Source organism: Monodelphis domestica, chromosome 1 (assembly GCF_027887165.1).
Source record: "Monodelphis domestica isolate mMonDom1 chromosome 1, mMonDom1.pri, whole genome shotgun sequence".
In the NCBI taxonomy this organism is placed as follows: domain Eukaryota; kingdom Metazoa; phylum Chordata; class Mammalia; order Didelphimorphia; family Didelphidae; genus Monodelphis; species Monodelphis domestica.
Window position 1 is genome coordinate 52,886,399 of NC_077227.1, and position 22,805 is coordinate 52,909,203.

General features: G+C 41.9%; 1 protein-coding gene across 2 annotated transcripts in view; it reads right to left on the reverse strand.

Annotated features, from left to right (window-relative positions):
* LOC103099262 (prosaposin-like) overlaps positions 1-22,805 on the reverse strand; it is a 30,299-nt gene that overhangs the window by 6,664 nt on the left and 830 nt on the right. The window contains exons 2-4 of one of the 2 annotated variants that reach the window (XM_007505636.3): positions 3,810-3,943; positions 2,419-2,490; positions 148-270 (exon numbers count right to left, since the gene is read on the reverse strand). In XM_007505636.3, the coding sequence (XP_007505698.2) occupies positions 148-270; positions 2,419-2,490; positions 3,810-3,943 (329 nt within the window). The remainder of the gene's footprint in view (positions 1-147; positions 271-2,418; positions 2,491-3,809; positions 3,944-22,805) is intronic. The other variant, XM_007505637.3, reaches the window with a different exon arrangement.

Below are 22,805 nucleotides of genomic sequence, written 5' to 3' on the forward strand. Positions count from 1 at the left end.
CCCTGAGCAAGTCACTTAATGCCCATTGCCTAGCCCTTGCTACTCTTCTGTCTTGGAATTGCTACTAGGACAAAAGGCAGGGGTTTAATAAAGCACCAACAAAAGACCCAGCAGGTCACGGTGACACTGAACAGAGGTCCCGATTACCTCCTCTGGCTCCAGCGCAGAGATCATTCTGGTGTCGGATGCATGAGCGGAGACTGAGGCCTGCAGAGGTGTTTCCTTCTCTCTGGCACAAAATCCAATATATCTGCACATCTCCTTGAATTCCTTTGGAGAAGCACAAGGTGGGGTCAGCTCCGGAGGTCAGCATGCACCCCAGCGAATGCACACCCCATGGCCTCCTCCCACAGCCGATATAGGCTTCCCACAAATGGGAACTGACCCAAGGTCGAAGCACTGTGTTGGCAAAGAAAATGAGGCAAAGGTCTGTTCTGGCAACCCTGCTGGTCAAGGAAACACTATACTGTCGATTCTGAGAGAAAGGACCACCTAAGTAGAACAGGGAAGTGAGTGTTGGGACTTTGGATCAAATCTGGCCTCACAAACTTCCCAGCTGTGTGACCCTAGGCAAGTCACATAACCCCCATTGCCTAACCATTACCGCTCTTCTGTCTTAGAATTAAAACAGAAGGTAAGGGTTTAAAAAAGGCAAGAGAAAAGAAAAATGTCTTCCTCTGGCCTTTTGTTGGTTCTGCCACTCTAACATTTGATCAGACGAGTTATTTTTAAAGTTGTTGGGGGGGGGGGGGATGTGGAGAGTTCAGCTGGGTGGCTGCCATCTTTTTGTGTCTTTGAATGGCTCCTTCACAAAAGGAAGGATTTGACTTTTTCTATGTGGCCTCTAGAGGGTAGAAGTAGGTTGGGAGGTCAGTTGGGTTACTGATACTCTGCCATCTTAGCTCTGCCTCTATTTAAGCTGAATCCTGAAGGAAACCAAAGAAACCGAGTGGCAGAGGTGAAGAGAAAACGGTGTTCCAGACAGGGGAGACAGCCAGTGCAGAGTCACGGGCTCTAGAAATGGAGGGAAGGACAGAAAATGGACCAGGGTCTACAGGGTCCCAGAGAGGGTGCAGGGAAGTAAAAAGCATGAGGAGACTAGAAATATAGGGAGAGTCTGGGTCACAGACGACATCAGGCAGAGAGGTCTCTCCACCGGAATCCAGTGTGAGTCATCAGCATTTGCAAAAATAGAGTTCCTTTAGTCATCCTGTAGAAGAGGGGCCACCGAGGACAGAAGCAAAAGTTACCTCTGGGTCTTATTCTCAATTGAAATAAAGCTAAAGGAAAAACATCTGTCCATTTCAAGTGTGTTTGTGAACAGAGTTTTCCAATGGATGTCTTCAATTCTTTGGTCATTCATTCAACTTGCACTGAATTCTGAGGTCTATACACATCATGCAGACTGCTTTTTATACCCAAGTTCTTATATACGCCTTGTAGGATCTGAGAGGTGAAATGAGTCTCTCAATCCGAGTCTATAGTATCAGGAATGCCATACCTAGCAATTATTTCTTTCAGTAATGATCTTACTACTGTGGCTGTATTGTTCTTTCTAGCTGGATATGCCTCCATCCATCTTGTCAATTTATCTTCTCCTTTTGTATTTCATTTCTTCTGTCTGTGCCCTTTTCCCTCAATCACATGAGGCCAATTTAGCCTTTCTTTTTTTTTTTTAAACCCTTCTCTTCTGTCTTAGAACCAGGCAGAAGAGCACTAAAGGCTAGGCAGTAGGGGTTAAGTGACTTGCCCAGGGTCACACAGACAGGAGGTAGCTAAGGCCAGATTTGAACAGACCTCCAGGCATGGTACTCTATCCACTGAGCTACCTAGCTGCCCATCAGTTTCAGTCTAGATGTCAGAAAAAACATCCCAAGTATTAGAGCTATTCTCGAGTCAAATAAACTGTCTTGAGAGGTGGTGAGTTGCTTTTCAAAGAGGAGCGGGATGAGCCCTTCCTTGCTGGTTATATTATAGGGAGATTCTCCACATCAGGTACTAGATAGACTAAATGGACTCTGATGCCCCTTAGTTAACCCAATAATTGTAGTGATTTTCAGGGAGAAACAAGCTTCCTTTAAGCATTGGCTTCATTGTTCTGGTAAAGTCACTCTTGGTTAAACCATCAATCAATTCATGGCACTCTGTGACCCTTGTTTCTCTGTCTCATAAGTTCTTGTTACAAAAGCAACTGGGGCGACTAGGTAGCACAGTGGAAGAGCACCAGGTCTGGATATAGGAGGTCCTGGGTTCCCATCTGGCCTCAGATACTTCCCAGCTATGTGACCCTGAGCAAGTCCCTTAACCCCAGTTGCCTAACCCTTGCCACCCTTCTATCTTAGACCTGATATTAAGACAGAACATAAGAGTTTTACAAGAAATTAATTAAAATCAAAACAAAGGCAATAACCTACTTACCTCTGGCCTATTTTCCACAAAGTTCCCAATTAAATTCATCAAATTCATACAAGCTTCACACATGATAGATTTCTGAGAGGGAAAGTATGAGTGACTTAAATAAGCCCTTAATGAAGAATTGAATACATTCAACAATGGTATTTTTAGCTTCAGAGCAAATATTTGGGAGCCCCACCCCAACACACACAAGCATGCCGAGCCCAGCTTCATCTGGTCATTAGCTTAGCATCTACCCTTTTGGACATCGAATTACAGGCAGGCAGAGAGTCTGTCATCCTATCACAGACTCACAAAGCTAACCCTGTGATCTCTGACTGCTTGAGCCAGCCATTGTTTCAGACAGAATTATCCCTCCATGCTCTTCCTCAACTACTGTCTCCTTGGCCCCAGGAGTTATAGCCTGCCCTTGGGATGCACAGAAGGACTGGTTTGATTCATGAGCTCAGCCCTTCCTTCTGTGAACTTGAACAAGGATGGAGAGAAAGAGGCTTTCTTAAGTCTCTTACTTCCGTGGACCAGCCCTTAGCTCCTTTCTGCCTTGGAATGGATATTTGGCATCTATTCCAAGGCAGAAGGTAAGAGTTTAAAAAAGAAAGAGCTCTGAGCTGTGAAGCAAAGACTTTCTCTGGGAAAGGGAAAAGCACACCATCCTCATTCCAGGAAAATAAGACAACTACAGGTGTCTCTAGGTGGTTTTTCACACAGTTCAGTCCCCTCATTCTGGCAGTAGTCCAAGAGTAATGGCGGCACTAGTCCCCTACGGCAGTAATGGTGAAGCGGCTTCATTCCCCCTCTTCCTAGTGCTGGGGGAAATTTTTGCATGCCCCACCCCTCTATGCAGCTACCCAAAGCAAGCACTTCCTCCCCATCTCCCTCCCATAGTTTGGGGTCTCATGGACACCTTGAATTTGCCCATTGGGCAAACTGAATGAAAAGGTTCGCCAACACTGCCCTATGGGAAGGTGCTCTTTCTAGTTCCCTCTCAGTCATGTGGCAGAGGACCTCTAGAGCACTCAGACACCACTCTACAGAAGCTATCTGGGAAGGGAGGCAGGTGAAGGGACCTAAAACGGGTGGACTCGGTAACAGGTTGACCAGACCTCTTGGCCTCCTTTCTGCCGTCTCTGCCCTCCCTATCGCTGAAGATAGGAAGTTCCACCAATTAATCGCAGTCAGCTCAGCTCGGGCCTTAGAAGGGTTTACCCTTTAAAGATCAGAGAAAAGAAATCTGTGAGGATTTCTGTCCTGACCACCAGGCAACCATTGAGGTCTGTACATCTACTTGGACCCTCAGAAGGTGCTACATTTAAGTGATTAATACAAGTCATTAAATTACTCCAGAAAGATCTAGGAAAGTTCAGAGATCATGAGGATTGAGGAAACACATTCACCTCCGTTGCCTTGCTCCAGAAAGTCTGTTGGCAGTGTTCAACGGCCCCACATTCAGATGCTGTCTTGAAATTCTGACACCAGACCTCAGAACCCTTTGCACATTCTTCCTTTCTGAACGAAGAGTTAACATGAGCTGAAAATGAAATATATATTCATTAAAGAACTACAACCTTCCCAGTACATAAAACTTTGTTCTGTCTTAAACATTAAAAGTCATTCACAGCATTTCTTTGAATAAGCAGCTCAGGATCAATGCCTACTTGCCTATGGATTCCCAAAGTAAAGGATAAGCTTTATGTGTCAAGTAAGTAGAGTCAAATACGTGTCTTCTTATAATTACAGGACTAGGAGACACCCAGACTTATTGTAATGCACTTGCTCTCCAAACGCCATAGCATCCAAACCATTCACAAGCACTTGGTGCTAACCATTGGTTCTTAAAGTCTCGCTATGAAGAATTCTATGAAAACTGACTGTATCAATTATTCTCCATATATCTCAGGAGAGGAGGAATAATATAATAGGGAATAGGCAACAAAGAGAAGAAATACAATAAAAATAACAGGATATATTTCAGGAAAAAAAGACAAATCTAACAGTCATAATTATGAAGGTGAATGGCATGAAGCATGGGCATACGTTTACACATACAGTGAAGGAGGTGCAAAAAGTAAAGTACAAAGTCCAACAATACATTTTTTAATGCTTGGTATAAAGATATAGAATTAAAATAAAAGGTTAAAGTAAAATCTATTTTGTCTCAAATGAATTTTTTAAAGTAAGAGTAGCAATCAGAATTTCAATCATGACATCAACAAAAATTGGCATGGTTAAAAATGATAACAGTGAAACTAAACTGTGTTTAAAATCAACATAGATGATGAAACATTATCAATACTAAATATATATGCCTCAAGTGGCATAGAATCTAAATATTTAAATGATAATTAAGTGAAATACAGGGAGAAATAAGGAGTAAAACAACAATTATTGGGAACTTCAATGGGCCTTTTTCAGATCTAGACAAATCTAACCAAAAAAAAAAAGGCAAAGACCTGACCTTAATAGAAATTTTTTTTAGTTAAACATAATAGACACCAGGTGATTGTTAGATGAAAATTATAAGAAACTCTATACATGTTCATCTTCATGATACCATTACAAAAATTAGAGTATAAAAACTTACAAAATGTTTTGGGAAAACTACAATATTAATCATATCCTTTAGTGGCAATCAAAATTAAAATCAATAAAGGGGAATTTATTTTTTTTAAACCCTTACCTTCTGTCTTGGGATCAGTACTGTGTATTGGTTCCAAGGCAGAAGAGTGGTAAGGGCTAGGCAATGGGGGTTAAGTGGCTTGCCCAGGGTCACACAGCTGGGAAGTGTCTGAGGCTAGATTTGAACCTAGGACCTCCTATCTCTACTCTAGGCCTGGCTCTCAATCCACTGAGCTACTCAGCTGCCCCCAATAAAGGGGAATTTAAATTGAAACTAAATAATATAATTCTAAGGAATGACTGGGTCAGTGAATAAATAATTTTGTAAAAAATGGTAACAAGACAACATACAAAATTTTGAAATGCACCTAAAACAGTCCTCAAGAAAAATTTTATATCTCTAAATATTTGAGAGAGTACTGATTAGTTGGTCAATAAATATTGTTGTGCCTACATTATGTATACAAAAAGGATACTTTCCCTCAAGAAGTTCACAGTCTAATGGGGGGAGATAAGAAGAAAATAAATATATGTAAACAAGCTATATATAGGACAAATGGGAAATAATTGACAGAGAGAAGTCAATAGAATTAAAAGGGAAAGGCTTTCTATATAGGGTTTTAGTTGGTATTTGAAGAAAGCTAGGGAAGCTGGGAAGAAGAAATGAAGGAGAGCATTCTAGGCAGACAATGTGGAGAGCAAGAGAAACTACCCAGAACTAAGAAGAGATACAGGGTCTTATTCAAATTCTAGCAAGAAAGCCAGTGTCACTAGACTGAAGAGAATAAAGGATGAGAGGTAGGGGAGCTCTGGACTATAAAGGGCCAAAAAGAAGATTTTGTATTGGATCCATAGGGAACCACTGGAGTTTCTTGAGTAAAGATATAACATGGATGGACCTGTGCTTTAAGGAAGTCACGTTGGCAGTTGAATGGTGGATGATATGGAGTAGAGACAAGGCAGGTAGATACATGATCAGGCTGTTGCAATAGTCCAAGAATAAGGTGATGAGGGTGTGTACCAAAGTGGTGGCAGTGGCAGAGAGAAAGGGGCGTATTCAAGAAACATTGTAAAAGTAAAAATGACAGACTGGCAACAGATTGGTTTGGGGGAGGAGGATGAGAGAGAGTGATCAGTGAATAGTCATAGCAATGAAAAGACAAAAAAAATTTTAACTCCAACACAAAAATAGAAATTGAAAAATTATAGAAGAGATAAAATTGGAACTGACCAATAAAAATATTGGCTAAATTGATTCCAAAAAGAAATTAATTGAAAGCAAAAAAAAAATGTAGATGGAAAAAAAATTCACAATAAATGAAGAGGAAATTAAGGAAACTGTTAGGAATTATTTTGCACAATTATACTCGGGCAAAACTAATAAATGAAGTGGATGAATATTTACAAAAATAATAAATACCCATATTTACTGACCCCACAAAGTAGAAGACTACCTTTCTGATATGAAAGATCCAAGGATATGAATGATTAAAACAAGGGTATGAAGACAAAGTAGCAGAAAAAGTATTGGATATGAAACCAGGACACCTGGGATCAAATCCTGTCACTTCTTACCTGTATAACTGGGCATATCACTTACCAATTATAGACCTCGGTTTTTCCATCTATAAAATCAGGAGTTTGGACTACATGATCTCTAAGATCCCTTTTGAATCTAAATACTATGATCCTCCCCATCTCCATAAGACTGGCATTTTTTTTTTTAATAAACCCTTACCTTCTGTCTTGGAGTCAATAGTGTGTATTGGCTCCAAGGCAGAAGAGTGGTAAGGGCTAGGCAATGGGGGTCAAGTGACTTGCCCAGGGTCACACAGCTGGGAAGTGGCTGAGATCAGATTTGAACCTAGGACCTCCCATCTCTAGGCCTGGCTCTCAATCCACTGAGCCACCCAGCTGCCCCCTAGACTGGCATTTTTAAAGAGGCTATCTGTCTTAATCCCAAAGAATTTATCTCTGGAAAGAAATTATAAGCTCAAGTAGCAAGCAGGAAGATTTAGAATGAAGACTTTTCTAGTACTTCTGAAATCCCACTTCATAAGGGAATTTTTTTTAGACTTGTTAATTGTTCATTTTTTAGTTTTTTTTTCCAGTTCCGAATTTTCTTCTTTCCTCTCCCTCATCCCCTACCAAGTGAGAAGACAAAAAAATATACCGATTATACATATGAAATTATGCAAAACATTTCCACATTAGCCATAATGTGGAGGTGAGAAAGCAAGGAAATAAAGAAAGTAGGAAGAAAATTAATTCTATGTGCTCTCTAAGTTCATCACTTCTCTCTCTGGAAGTGGACAACATTTCTTATCATGAATCCTTTGGAATTGTCACATATCACAGAGCAGCTACGTTTTTCACAGCTAATAATCCTTATAATATTGCTGTTGCTAGGCATAATGTTGTCCTGGTTCTGCTCACTTCACTTTGCATCAGTTCACATAAGTCTTCCACGTGGGGGAACTCTGGTTAAGAAGTGATACAAATGTTCCCATAAAGCCTGCTTTGGTGAAACGCCCATACCCTGAATGTTTGTAAAGATACCTCTGTCTGCTCATCCAGTGAGCTGAAGGAGCCACTTCTAAGACTGCTACTTCTGTGAGTGAATACACAATGAGTGAAAAAACATGTAGTAAGCACTTAGGATGTGCCAAGTGGCCTGGTAAGGCCTGAAGATACAAGTATGAAAAGAGGAGACAGTGTGCTCTCCAGGAGTTCTCCGTCTAATGATGGGAAAGACAACCCATAGAGGAGAGCTTAGTTGTAAGGGAAGATGTGAAGACCCAGACAGCACATCACCCCGTTTACTTAGAGTGTATACGAAGAGATAAAGCGGGTGCCCAAACACATTTTGTTTGGTGTGATTCTGCTGACAAAACCTTACTTATCTTTTTAAATCCCTCCCTTTCATTTTAGAATCGAATTTATGTATTGGTTCAATGGCAGAACAATAAGGTCTAAGCAGTGAGAGTTAAGTGACTTGCCCAGAGTCACACTGCTAGGAAGTATCTGAGGTCTGCTTTGAACCCAAGACCTCCCATCTCTGAACCTGGCTTTCAATCCACTGGCCCACCTCGTTGCCCCCTATTTCTAATGTGCTATGGGCTTTGGTGCCCAAAAGATTCCTCCCAAGGCTGGAGAGTCAAGAGTAGTCTGGTGGCTGGCAATCTCACCAACCTCACTCACGCTGTCTCCCAGTGTGGCAGCTTTTCCTTTGTCCCCTGTTCCCAGAGACCAGCCATCATTTCCCAACTCCCAGAGAAGCCTGGGGCCGGAGCAGGAAAGCCAAGGCCTGTGCCCTGGTCCTGCTCCTCCTCCCCAAGGAGGAGCCCAGAGTTAGTGTGGGAGGGAGCGAGGGAGGATCTGGTCCACCTGTCCTGTCACCGTTGGGTGGGGTCAAAGAGCAGGAGCTTGGCCCTTGGACCATCCCCCAGTTCTCTTCTCCCACAGGAGCTGGCACCACTTCCGAGTAAGCAGGGAGCCCAGGCGGTCTCTGCTGAATCCAGCTCTGTCTTCCCACGGCGGGCCACTGGGTAGACTTGTCTGCTGGCCTGTCCGGGAACCCCCGGGAGGGACCCTCTTCTCACTTCTACCAGTCCAGCAGCCAAATCCCGGGCACCCTGCCTAGCTATAGGCATTTTGCTCCACTTTGCATGAGGCAATCTAGAGTCTAAATTTGGAAAGCATCAAGCAATCAAGAGCCCCTTTGGGGCCAGGCACTGGGCTACAAATTGGGGATATAAAGTCAAAGAGTTCCTGCCCTCGAGGAACTTCTGTAAACCTCCTTTCATCGGGTGTTGAAGTAGGGGTCAGCCGGTTGGTTAATATTTACCTCCAGGGAGACACCCTGTAGTAACACACTCCAGTTAGAACAACCTGCTCCGTTTTTAGCCTAGGGACAGTGTAATCCCCATCTTGGATCTATGTGGTCCCCTTCCCTACTGCGTTAAGGGGCTTTAAGGCATCTAAAATGAGGCACACCGTCTTAAAAGTTCAGAATTAGGGGGTGGGGGCAGCTGGGTAGCTCAGTAGATTAAGAGCCAGGCCTAGAGACGGGAAGTTCAAATCTGGCCTCAGACACTTCCCAGCTGTGTGACCCTGGGCAAGTCACTTGACCCCCATGGCCTAGCCCTTTCCACTCATCTGCCTTGGAATCAATCCATCCCATGGATTCCAAGATGGAAGGTAATGGTTTAAAAAAAAAAGTTAGCCTTTGGGCTAGCTCTCGGCCTGAATTTAGACTGGTGCTCATCTCAGAGAGCCAGCTAACCCCTGTCCCGGAAACACAGGATAAAGAAGCAAGTAGAATATTTTATAACATCTATTAACAAGCAAGTCCTGGGAGAGAAAGTGGAGAAGGAGCAGATCTTGCCTTAGAACTCCCCTCAGTCTTTAACGAGGTGGCTTCATTTAGCCCGAGTTTTACGCTCTAAAGCGTTATGGTCCTCCTCGAGGGCTCCCTCCCCGGTCACAGAGGCCTCAGGCCTTTCTCACTCAGCTTTCCCCCAGGCCCAGCCTTCTGTGCCTGGTCCATCTAGACATCAGCAAGTTATTGCATTGCTGGACTCCAGACTCTTGGCCTGTCCCCAGATCACACTGAACTGGGCACAAAAACATCCTCATGGCAAACAGCAACAGGCCCCGGGCTGATACAATTGGGTGGGTTTGCGGGTTAGATCAGGAGGCGGATGTGCTACAGGGTGGAGGTGCTCTTAATGCAGCTCAGATCTTTCCACGGACGCTGATGATAGATGGGGGACAAGTTAAGTGGACCATAAAGTTTAACAGGAGAGGAAAGAACCGACTCAACTATATCCTATTCCCAGTTACTTCTGATTATTGCCTGTTAATGACAAGCAACTAATCACCATCCCTATGGAATCACATTAAACTAAACAATATTGATTAAACTAGAAATCATAAAGATAACATTACTGATTTCAGCCAGGCAGGGGGCTGCTACCATAGTGTGTGGGATGAGACTCAGGATTAATTCTCAGAGTAGTATTTGACTCGTAACCCCAATTTTCAGGCCCGAGTATTACTATTCCTTACACTAAAACTGCCCCCCACCCCATAAAATTTTTAGTTTTCCTGACCTATTTTCAAAAACCTTGAGAAGAGTTGACTTATAGCCAACCCTAGAAAGAGGGGCAAGATCAGAAGGAACAGCAAGTTTCAAAAGTATCCTTATTGTCCTAGACTGAAAATCCCTGGACAGTCAATCACACACTCAAGATCTGAAACGTCACAGCCCCACCCCGCCCCCTTGTGTGGGACTGGACAGAGGGAAGGAGGAGAATCTTATGTCAGGATCATTATAAAAGTCTGTGAGTACACCTAGAAGAAAGGAGGACATTTTGGCACCCAGCAAGCAGTGTGTGGGCAAAATCCCTTTTCCTTCCCTTCTCCTCCCCTTCTCCCCACCCTTCCCCACAGTCCCCTGTTTTCCCCAAATAAAGCCACTTTCTCTGCCAGCATCCTATCAAGACTTCTGTCCGCTCATTAGAGTAATTTCTGGGGGTACGAGCCCCTCCTCATTCCACTCAAGGGGTCAAATTATTTCTCACACTGCATGTTCTTATATAACAACAATAGATTTGATATGGGATGTACATATGGCCAAGTCAATTATTTAATAATGCATTAAGTAAGTCATCCAGATAAATGATGTTTTATATCACAAATGGAATCACTCATTAGGGAGACCATAGCTTCAAATGAATCAGAGAGGTGAATGGGGAAAGTTAAAATTAATTTGTACCCTTTTTGGCCTCCCAAACAGCCTTTTGATTTTAAAACTCAAACCGTTTGATTTTAGGGTTGAAGCTCAAGCTCTCTCTCCCAAGGCTAGGTTGGGCATTCCTTTATTTTGTCGAGATGTAAAAGCTGGCAGGGTGATATGATCCAGCTTATTTATTTATCTGTAAACAAGAATTCTCTTGGGTAGTGAAGTAATCAATCAGTTAGGCAGTCGCCATGTTGGAAGCCCCACCACATATTAGAGTGACTTGATGTCCTGAAGATCAAGCACTTCTTGAGAGGAATTCTCTTGAACTCATTTCCTGGGTGGCTGTTGTCCAATGACCTCTTAGGAAGAGCTGGGAAGGGGCTGAATGATTCCATCTCTCTAGGGTCATATGCTGGTTTTCAAGACAGGAAGTGAGGCTTTTTTCCTCTTTTTTCTCCCCAAGCCTGGTACCTCAGCTGCTCTCCCTGAAGTCTTATTTTAGCATCTGTTCAGACTGTGTAGGGAGTTTGCTGGCTAGCTTAGAAATCTTGAGTTGACTTTAACAAAATAATATAATAAAACTAAAAATACAGCCCTCAGTGAAGTTCATTCATCACATCTTTGAAACATTCGTGCTAGGTACAACTACAAAGCAAACAGCCCATTCTCATCAGTGAGCTTTCCACATTGTGTCTTACTCTCCCCAATGTCATCTTAAACTCATAGCCACTTTCAAAATATAGCCCAGAAAAGCTCCTTTGCATATAACCAACCACACAGCTAATAGATGGTTACTTGGAACAATCCCCAATACATCTAATAAAAAGCTGGCTCCAAAAAAGACAAAAGACTTCAGAGAGAATCACCCACAGGAGGTAGCCATGAGAACCAAGAAAATCCTCACTACTCTTTCCTAGGAGTCCTTCCTATCCCATCCCCTTACCCCAAGGAGGGAGTGGTGAGGACCAGAGCCCAGGAACAAAAGGAGGAGGGAATATCATAACATCATGGATTTAGAGCTGAAGAGGACCTTGAAGACCATCTAGCCCAAACTCTTCATTTTACAAATAAGGAAACTGAGGTACAGAGCAAGTAAGGGATCTACACAAAGTCAGGTCCATAGTATCGGGCAGAATTTGAGCACAGTGACTCCAAATATATTGCTCTTTCCAGTCCCTTTTATGCACTTACCATCCTCCTTCCCTACTCCTCCCACCCTTCATATTACCCAGAGGACCATTTCCCCTTTCAGAAAAAGAACAAAATACGAAAATTCAGGTTTATGGAACTGGAAGAAAGAAAAGGGAAATAAGAGCAAAGTACAGGGGAGAGAGATAAAGAGCTGGTAAGATAAGGGAATGGAATCATTTGAGATTTAAGCTTACTGAAAAATAATCCAGAGAGGAAGAGGATAAGGAATTCCTGAAATATTACTTTGGCCAGGGTGGAGTTTCCATATATAGCTCTACCTAAAGATAAGGAGAACTACAGGGTTTGGCCCCAAGTAGCAGAAAATACCCCCTTTTTTCATTTGTTTGGCCAAGGGATAGGTGGAAATACACAGGCTTGTACATAAATAGTACATCATGCATCACATGTCTTCAGATGACAAAGTCATAGAATTCAATTGAGTTCTATTTGATCAGAGCTACTGGGGAAAACTGAAAGGCAGTTGGCAGAAATTAGGCTTAGACCAACATATTATACCATATTCCACAGTAACACAATAAATTCTAAATAGACATATTACCTAAATATTAAAAATCATACTGTAAAAATATTAGAAGAGAAACCGATCACAGCTGTGTATAAGGGGTGAATTCTTAACCAAATATGAGATAGAGGCAATTACAAAAGATGAAATTCATTATTATTTTTTTTAAACCCTTACCTTCTGTCTTGGAGTCAATACTGTGTATTGGCTCCAAGGCAGAAGAGTGGTAAGGGCTAGGCAATGGGGGTCAAGTGACTTGCCCAGGGTCACACAGCTGGGAAGTGTCTGAGGCCAGATTTGAACCTAGGACCTCCCGTCTCTAGGCTTGGCTCTCAATCCACTGAGCTACCCAGTTGCCCCCGAAATTCATTATTTTTATTACACAAAGTTGAAAGACTTGCACAAAGAAAAATCACGCATCTAGGAAAAGTAGGCAAGTGTTCTAGAGGGAAAATACATTGTGTCAAATATCTCTGATAAGGTTCTGATATGCAAGATCTATAAATAACTTATAGACATTTATAGAACCAGAGCCAGCACATAAATGTTCAAGTGATAAAAACATCAAAAGAAGAACCGAAAACAATTATCAATCATAGAGAGGATGCTCTAATTTACTACTAAAAAAGAGAAATGCAAATCAAAAAACCCCAAAGTTGCACTTTCCCACCAAAGCAAATTGACTAAATGATAAAACATAAGAATAGTCATTATTAGAGGAGCTGTAGAAAGACAAGTCCATTCATATACTGTTGGTGAAGCTGTGAATTTCCCATTCTGGAAATCAAGTTGCAACTGTGCAGACAGAGTGACTAAAATTTCCATACCTTTTGACCCAGAGACTCTACTGGCCACCATATACTCCAAGGAGATCATTGACATAATGAAAGCATCTGCCAAAATGTCTGTAGCAACATTCCTTGTTTCCAAAGAATTAGAAACAAAGAAGATGTCTTACAGTTGGGGAATGACTAAGCAAATTATGATGTATGAATGTAACAGTGTTGTGTTGTGTTGTAAGCTATTGTGTTGTAAGAAATGATGAACATGATGAACACAGAGAAGCATAGAAAGCATTGTATGACTGATTCAAAGTGAAATAAGCGGAGCTAGGAAAACAATGGTACTTAATGATAATAACCATGCAAATGGAAAAGACAGTACCAATAAAATAATTCAAGCTCAATGTTGTGAAATTATAATAACCAAGCTTGACCCCAAAGAAGAAATATGAAAAAGACAGCTTTGGACTCCTGTGCAGAGATGGGAATCCACTGGTATAGAACACATCGTGTAATGTCAGACATTTTCCATGCATGGATTGGTTCTGCTGAACTATTTTTATTCCTTCCTCTCTTTTTTATTCTTAGTGTTAAGGGATAGCTTTCTGGGAAGGGATAGGGGATACAGAAGGAAATGTAGTTGATATAAAAGTGAAAGATGCCAATAAAATCTATTTAAAGGAATTAAAAGAATTCAAGTCAATAAGCATTTGATTTTTAGGTGTCTTCTGTGTGCCAGGAATAGTGCTAGGCTCTGGAAATATTAAACAAAAAACAATACAATTCTTGCTTTCAAGGAACTTAATAGTCTACCAGAAAAATGTAGGAACCATAAAATATTAGAGCTGGAAGAGACTTTAGGGATCATCTAATCCAGACCTCTTATTTTACAGAGGAGGAAACTTATGGCCAAATTTGTTAAGTAATTTGTCCAAGGATCCATTGCTAGTAAGAAATAGAGTTATTGGAGGGGATGTGGGAAACTGGGACACGAATGCACTGTTGGTGGAGCTGTAAATTGGTCCAGTCATTCTGGAGAACAATGTGAAAGTATGTCCAAAAGGCTATAAAACTGTGCATACCCTTTGACTTAGCAATATCACTACTAGGTCTACACTCCAAAAAGATCAAAGTAAAAAGAAAAAGACCTCTGTGTACAAAAACATTTAAAGCAGCTCTTTTTTGTGGTAGCAAAGAATTGGGAACTGAGGGAATGCCCATCAATTGAGGAATGGTTGAACAAGTTGTGGTATATGGATATAATGGAATACTATTTATTGTGCTATGAGAAATGAGAGGTGCGGTTTCAGAAAAATCTGGAAAAATTATATAAATAGATGCAAAGTGAAGTAAGAAGAATCAGGAGAACACTGGATACAATAACAGCAATATTGTAACAATAAGCAACTTTGAAAGACTTGCCTACTCTGATCAATACAATGATCCATGACAACTCCAAAAATTCTATGGGCCTCTAGAGAGAACTGATGAACTCTGAGTGCAGACTGAAACTTTATTTTTCTAGTTTTGTTCTTCTTGTTGCAACATGGTTAATATAGAAATGTCTTTCATATGACTTCACATGTATAATTGATTATCCTGTTACTTGTCTTCTCAATGAATAGGGAAAGAGAATCAGAGAGAAGGAAAGAATTTGGAACTCTAATTTTTTTTTTAAAAAATCAATTAAAGGGGGCAGCTGGGTAGCTCAGTGGATTGAGAGCCAAGCCTAGAGACGGGAGGTCCTAGGTTCCAATCTGGCCTCAGACACTTCCTAGCTGTGTGACCCTGGGCAAGTCACTTGACCCCCATTGCCTGCCCTTACCACTCTTCTGCCTTGGAGCCAATATACAGTATTGACTCCAAGACAGAAAGTAAGGATTATAAAAAAAAAAATCAATTAAAAATAAAGAAGCATTTAAAAAAAAAGAAAAGCCATGATTCAAACCCAATCTGTAGACTCCAAATAGGGCCCTTTTCACCATACCACAGCTGGTTTCTTATAGATTAGAATCATAAACTGAGGCTAAGTGATTGGCCAAGGTCACATGGTTTAAGGCATCATAGACCTCAGGCTAGAAGGGATCATGGGAGTTTTCTTTTTTTTTCTGTTTAAAAATTTATTTATTTAATTGATTAATTTTGAATATTTTTTCATGGTTATGTGATTCATGGTCTTTCCCTCCCCTCCTTCCACTACCCCCCCCATAATCAACAAGCAATTCCACTGGGTTTTACAAGTATCATTGATCAAAACCTAGTTCAATATTATTAATGTTTGCAATAGAGTGATCATTTAGAGTCTACATCCCCAATCATATTCCCATAGAAATCACGGGGCTTTTCAATGAGTATCAGATCCAGAACTTGAGTCCAGAGCTCCTGACTCCAGATACAAAGATCTTTCTTTCTCCCAAACCATGCCAATGCCTCTCTCTATCTGTGTGAAAGGCAAAGTGCCATAGTGGAAAGCCTTGGAGTGAGGAACACCTGGATTCTAATACTGCTAGGCTACATGACTATGGACAAATCCTATTCCCTCGCTGGGCCTTAGTTTCCTTATCTGTAAAATAAAGGGGTTGGTCTTGATAACCTCTAAGGTCCCCTTGAGCTTCAGCCCTATAATCTTACATATAGGGCACTCAATCAACCGATAAGCATTTATTAAGCGTTTACTGTGTGTCAGTTATTGTGGTAGACACACAGGACAGGTCCAAAGACAAAAATGAGACTGTCTCTGCCCTCAAAGAGTTGATTTTCCAGTGGGGGAGATCATATATAAGTAGAAGCAAGCCTCATACAAAATAACCTAGGACAGGAAGGCACCAGCTCCCCAGGGAACCACAAAAAACATGAGTCTTTAAGGAAGGCAAGGACTCAAAGTTGTAGGGTAATGCAGACTAGAGAGGTCAGAAGAAGGCAGGTTGTAAATAACTCTAAATGTGAGACAGAGGCATTTATATTGGATCTCATAGTAATAGGGAGTCCCTGGAACTTAGTTGGGAGGAAGAAGAGGGGACAGAAGGAACAAAAATAGTCATAGCCAGGGGCAGCTAGGTGACTCAGTGGATTCAGAGTCAGGCCTAGAGATGGGAGGTCCTGGGTTCAAATGTGGCCTCAGATACTTTCTAGCTGTGTGACTCTGGGCAAGTCACTTAACCTCCATTTCCTAGCCTTTACCAGTCTACAAAGTATTGAGTCTAAGACAGAAAGTAAGAGTTTCTTTAAAAATATCTTTTTAAGACATAAAAAAAAAGAAAATCACTTTAACAACTATGTCAAACAGAGATATTACCCACAGCATCCTCACAAACCAGAATAAACTGCAATCAGGAAATAGTTAATAAAATAAATAAAAATATAATGGAATATGGATAATGTTAATATGTGGTTTTCTAAGTCAGCACTAGTAGAACAATAGGGTCAAATAGAAACAAAAGTCAGTAACTGGCTCTAAATAAGGATCCCTGCACTCTAACCAAAGAAATCACATATTAATATCTATTTTCTATTGTATTTTTATTTATTTTGTTAACTATTTCCCAACTGCATTTTAATTTGGCCTAGGCTACATTGGGCAATAAAATTTGACACTTCTAGTATAGCAGGTCAGGTGGAGTAAGAGAGGAGATAGTAAGCTATCAGAAAAGTCCATGGAAGCAGTTATTGTTGTTCATAGGTGGCTGACTCTTCCTGACCCCATTGGGGGTTTTCTTGGCAAAAATACTTGAATGGTCTACTTTTTCCTTCTCCAGCTCATTTTATAGATGAGGAAACTGAGGCAAACATGGTTAAGTGACTAGTCCAGGGTCACCCAGCTAGTGTCTGAGATTGGATTTGAACTCATAAGGATGAATCTTCCTGATTCTAAGACCAGTGCTCTATCCACTGTGCCACCTAGAAGTAGTGAGGTCCTAAACTACTCACAATGGCCATATGAGGTGATACATAGGAACTATTTTGAAGATAGAACAACTCATAGCATAAGGAGAATGTCCATTAGTGGATTTGAAGATATCCCCTTATAGGGAGCAGCAAGACTTTAAGACAGGCCAGGACTTTTGCTCACTGTACACCTAGAATATTTACTATGGATCCTGGGGAAAGGGGGAGAGGAAAAAAAGAGACCCAGAATCCAGAATTTTGTGAGAGCAGTTTAGGGAATAAAGCAATTTCTGTGTTCACACAGGTACAGACCCAAGGTCAACCAGATCTATTACATTCAGTAGATACAGGCGAGCCAGCCTACCTACCCTATACTCATTACCCAAAGGATGGGAAAGTGACTTCCACATGCCTCCCTCCTTCCAGGAAAGGCGTCCATGAGAAGTGTTGCCCTTCCTCCTCCATCTTCTCTCACATTCCCCATAACAGAGCCTACAGGAGGAAGCAGGAGGAGGAGGCTGGTAGATGGAAGAAGGGAGGAAGAGAGACTTACTGAACCCAAGTTAATACTTCAGTTTGGGGCTCCGACAGGAAGAACTAGGTAACCCCAGGCTGGCTTCCCACTTTCCTGGTATTGCTCATTTCCAGAACAAAAGTTTAAAAATCATCCTTTGGATTTCTCTCCTGAGTACAGGACTTTGAGACAGGAAAAATATAGATTCACATTCTATATCAGATACATACTAGCTACTAGCTGAGTGACCTAAGTCATTGCATTTTTCTCACTTGAAAGGGGTTAGTCTAGATGGACTTTAAAATCCCTTCCAGCTCTAAATCTATGATCCTATTAACCTTCCACCTCTTTCAGTGAAAAGACCATCTTAGAGGCTACCTCCCTTCTACAACTATCTTATCCTGAACTCTCAGACACAGCAGGCAGAAGCTGCTCTCCTCTATTGGTCAGAGGGCTTCCTAAGCTTGTTATGGAATCATTCCTGGTCCATCTAGAAGCAGCCCCCTGAGAAACTAGATCACTGCAAAGCACCAGGACTCTAGCCTTGCCTGCCCCAAGGATCTCAAGGATAGCTGAGTATCTCCCCAAGGAGGCCATTAAGATAGAGTAAAGGAAGCTGCCCAGCTTCCCTACTTCCCTCTTAGGCATTGAGGGAAGAGTTCTTTTTTTTATCCTTATCTTCCATCTTAGAATCAATATGTGTACTGGTTCCAAGGCAAGAGTAAAGGCTAGAAAATGGAGGGTAGGGAGGGAAGTGACTTGCCCAGGGTCACATAGCTAGGAAGTATCTGAGACCAGATTTGAACCTAGGACTTTCCATCTCAACTGGCTCTCAATCCACTGTGCCACCTCACTGCCCACAGAGAAGAGTTCTACCTAATAATAATGAAGATAGTGATATTAATTATGGTGATGGTTGTAATACTGGTGGTAATGATGACATTGATGATGATGGTTGTGTTAATATTGGTGATGATGGTGACAATAATGGTGACAATATTGGTGGTGATGGTGATGTTATTATACTGGTGGTAGCAATGGCATTGATGATGATGGCTATGTTAACATTGGTGATGATGATGACAATAATGGTATTGGTGGTAATGGTGACGGTGATGATTGTGATGATAACGTTGGTGGTGATGCCAATATTAATGACAGTGATGGTGTTAATGTTGATCATGAGGCTGATAATGGTAGTGATCATGATATTAAAATTGATAGTCAGCAGGATCCCATTACAAATCCCTAGTACTCCTTCCTGATGTTATACTCTCCCTGAAAGCTTGATGTCCTAAATACCAGACTTGTCCTATGTTAATAAAATCATCAGAGATCAGTCCCCTAAGAGTTGATTCTTCTATTTCTAATTTCCATTTCTAACTGTTGCCCCACTGGCCACCTCAGCCTTCAGGGAGTATGCTACCTTGGGAAGCACACTGGCCTTCAAGTCACAAGACAGAAAGGTGCCAGGCCCATTCTATTGCTCCACAGCTGTGTGGTCAGCTTACTCTCTCTGAGCTCAATTTCTTTGCTCATAAAATGGGATAATTTCTTGACCTGTCTGGAAAGGTTGATGTGAGTTAAAGTATGTAAAGCCTTTGGCAAACCTTAGAGTGTTGCAACGTCACCTTCCCCGGTTATATACTGTTGGCTCCAATCAGAGGTCTGTTTGTAGGGCAGGGGTTAGTACCTCCTGTCATTTTGGTCCACTCTCTTTCCCTGTCTTCCCTGCTCTGCCTACGCCAGAGCAAGGCTTACATCTCCTTACATCACAAGGTTTCACAATCTGGGCTGCCAAGGTGGGGATGGTTCTCCAAAAGGAAGGTACTCCGCCTCACCACGGCCCCAGGGTGTGGGTCAATTGCTCAGGCAGAGCCTAGTCACCCTGAGCAGGTCTCTGCTTAAACTGGTGTGAAAGTAGGTGAAGGGTAGGACCACAGCTTCTCCAGGCACTAATCTCAACAGTGTCTAACACCTCATGGGTGTTAGATCTTTGAAATCCATCCAGGCTCCAGGTTCCTCTTGCTTCTCTCCTTCAGCAGCCTAGATAGCAGTTCAACTCAAAGAGATATGGAGGTCATGTTAGACAGGCAGATCCGTTAGTTAGAATTAATATGATATGGCGGTCAAAAGGGCTAATACAATCCTGGGCTCACTGCAGAGAGGCACTGTGTCCAGGTGGAGGGAGGTTTATCCAGCTTTATCTGGCCTTAGTCAAACTATATGGAGTATTGGGTTCAAGGCTGGATGTCTAGGACTTTAACTAAATTTTAGGAAGGACCGTATTAAACTGGAGGCCATTCAGAATGGTGACAGATCCCCAAGACTTTCTGAGGATTTAAAGGGAACTCTAGATGCTTTCTGTTGTTCAGATGTTTGGGTCATGGCCAACTCTTGTCATGACTCCATCTGGGGTTTTCTTGGCAATGGTACTGGACTGCTTTGCCATTTCCTTCTCCAACTCATTTTACAGATAAGGAAACTGAACTAAACAAGGTTAACCAAATTGTTCAGGGTCACACAACTAGTAAGTGTTTGAGGTTAGTTTTGAACTCAGAAAGATTAGTCTTCCTGATTCCTAGTCCACTGCTTTCTTTATTCACTGGACCACCTGGATGTTTAGCCTAAAACAAAGAAGTCTTTGGGAAGAGTGGGGGTATGATAAAGATTTCCAAGAGCATAAGGGGACACTTCCTAGCTGTGTGACCCTGGGCATGTCACCTAACCTCCACTGCCTACCTCTTACCACTCTTTTGCCTTAAAATCCATACTTGATACCCTTTCTAAGACAGAAGGTAAGGGTTAAAAAGAAGAAGAGGAATATAAAGGGCCATCCCATGGGGGAGCCATGATGAGAGACACAGAGAAGTAAATCAGGGTTTGATGAAACAAAAAATGTCCACATAAGTTGAACCATTCAGAAGTAGAAAGAGCTTCCTCAGCAGGTAATGAGTCCCCTCTCTCTGGAAGGCTTCAAGCAAAGGCAACTTGTCTGGCAAGTGATGGAGTAGCCAAGTTCTCCTTCCTCATTTCCACCTTCTGGCTTCCTTCAAATCCCAGCTTCTACTGGAAACCTTATTCTATCCCCCGTAATGTGAGTGCCTTCCCTCTTTTGGTTATTTCCAATCCATTCTGCCTCTATATTATTTATAAATGGTTTATAGTGTCCCCTCATTAGATTCTGAGGGGCTCTTGAGCCCAGTAAGAGCTAAAAAGAGCCAAAGATTATATAACAGGGAGAAGATATAGCACACCAGTCCACCTGCTCCTGTCAGTTTAATTGACACTGGGCATCTTTTAATTCTTTTTATTTTTTTTTTAAACCTTACTTTCTGTCTTGGAGTCAATACTGTGCATTGGTTCCAAGGCAGAAGAGAGGTACAGACTAGGCTAACTAACAGGAGTTAAGTGACTCATCCAGGGTCACAAAGCTAGGAATTATCTGAGGTCACATTTGAACCCAGGATCTCCTATATTTGGGCCTAGCTCTCAATCCACTGAGCCACCTAGCTGCCCCCACCTTTTAATTTTTAAGCCACGTATGCTATGAGGATTAGAAAACTGATTTATTTTCTACTATTATTGAATATTAGGACAAAAAAACACTACAAACAATGATGATCCTGGTGATTATGCTGATCAAGTGAATATTAAATGTATAAAAAGCAAAGTGATTTTAGGACAAAATGCAGGAGAACCATTGTTAGTATTGTGATGTGAATAAATTTACCATCAGTTTTTGTGTGATGGTGTGGCAGGTGATATAATAGTGGACACTTTTTAAGTTTTTTGACTGATTCGATGGCTTCCAAAGTCCTTTCCTAGCCTGATTCTGTGACTGGCCATACACATGGTAGGCAAGAGACTTCAACTGAACAAGCCTTGGCCTTGGACTTGCCCACCCTACCCGTGCCTATAGAAACCGGAGAGCAGAGCCCAGTGTTTCCCATCTCTCTCTACCACTCTGCCCACTCATCCAAGACTGAAAAAGAGCTTCTTGAGCCATCATCAGTGCATGTTACATTCTTCCTCCCACCTCCTTCATCTGTGTTCGTTCTGGACGTGACCCCCTCCATTCTCCCAGCCACAATGGCCCCTTGTCCAATCTGTGTCTTTCCCCCCATGGTGAAGAATCGGTAGCCTCTGATCCCTTGAACTGCCTGACCTCATTTTTTAAAATATATTTCTATTTATCAGACAAACTAAAGAAATTCAACTTTATTTAAAAAAATAAGTAGCAAATTCAACTTTAAAAGTTTAATTATGTGGGGCAACTAGCAGTTGGTTTGAATGTGGCTCCCCTCACTGGGCCAACTTTATCTTCGTGACTAAAGATGCATCTTTCCACTTTACCATGATATCTAAGGCCCATAGAGCAAAGGTGTGATCTTTTCAAATTTAAAATTTTAACTCTAAATTTTTAACTCTTTTGCTCTCCTTGCCCATACCAGCCAGAACCCCAGGGGCACAGGCCAAGAAAGACAAAATGGCCAAAGATGCCAACAAGAAAAAAAAATTGCCCAAGTCAGTGATTTGAGTTTGGGAGTCCTGACATCCTGGTGAAGTCTATGGATCCCTTCTCAGCATCATGGTTTGGGGGTCAGCAAACTGGCCCACACACCAAATCTGGATGGTCACACGTTTCTGCGTGACCCGCTAAAAATTAATTAAAATTCATACAAAAACCATTCTTAGCTCTTCAGCTATCCAGAAAACAGTGGAGCAGATGTGGCCCCTGGGCTATAATGTGCTGGCCTAGAATCATGATGGAGAGAGAGGCTGAGTTTTCGCTTGAAGTTAGTAGAAATCATGCATTTTTCCCTCTCCAGTTTCCTAGGATCACCCCAAAAAAATCTATTTATAAATCTCTCTGGTTGATTTTAACTTGATCCTGTTGCATCAAACTGAGGCCCCTGCGCAGGATTATGGGAATATCCTGAGTATGAGAAGGAAGAGGCAAAAAGCCCGCCACACTCACTAGAAAATGGACTCTGCCAAACCAAAGCGCCATCTGGGCCATCTCGACCACAATCCCTATTGAGATGCCTAAAAGCCGGCGTCGGAGGGTCCACCGAGTCCTCGGTTCTCCCTTCCTTGTTCGGAATCAGAGACTTCCGAAGGAGACGCAGA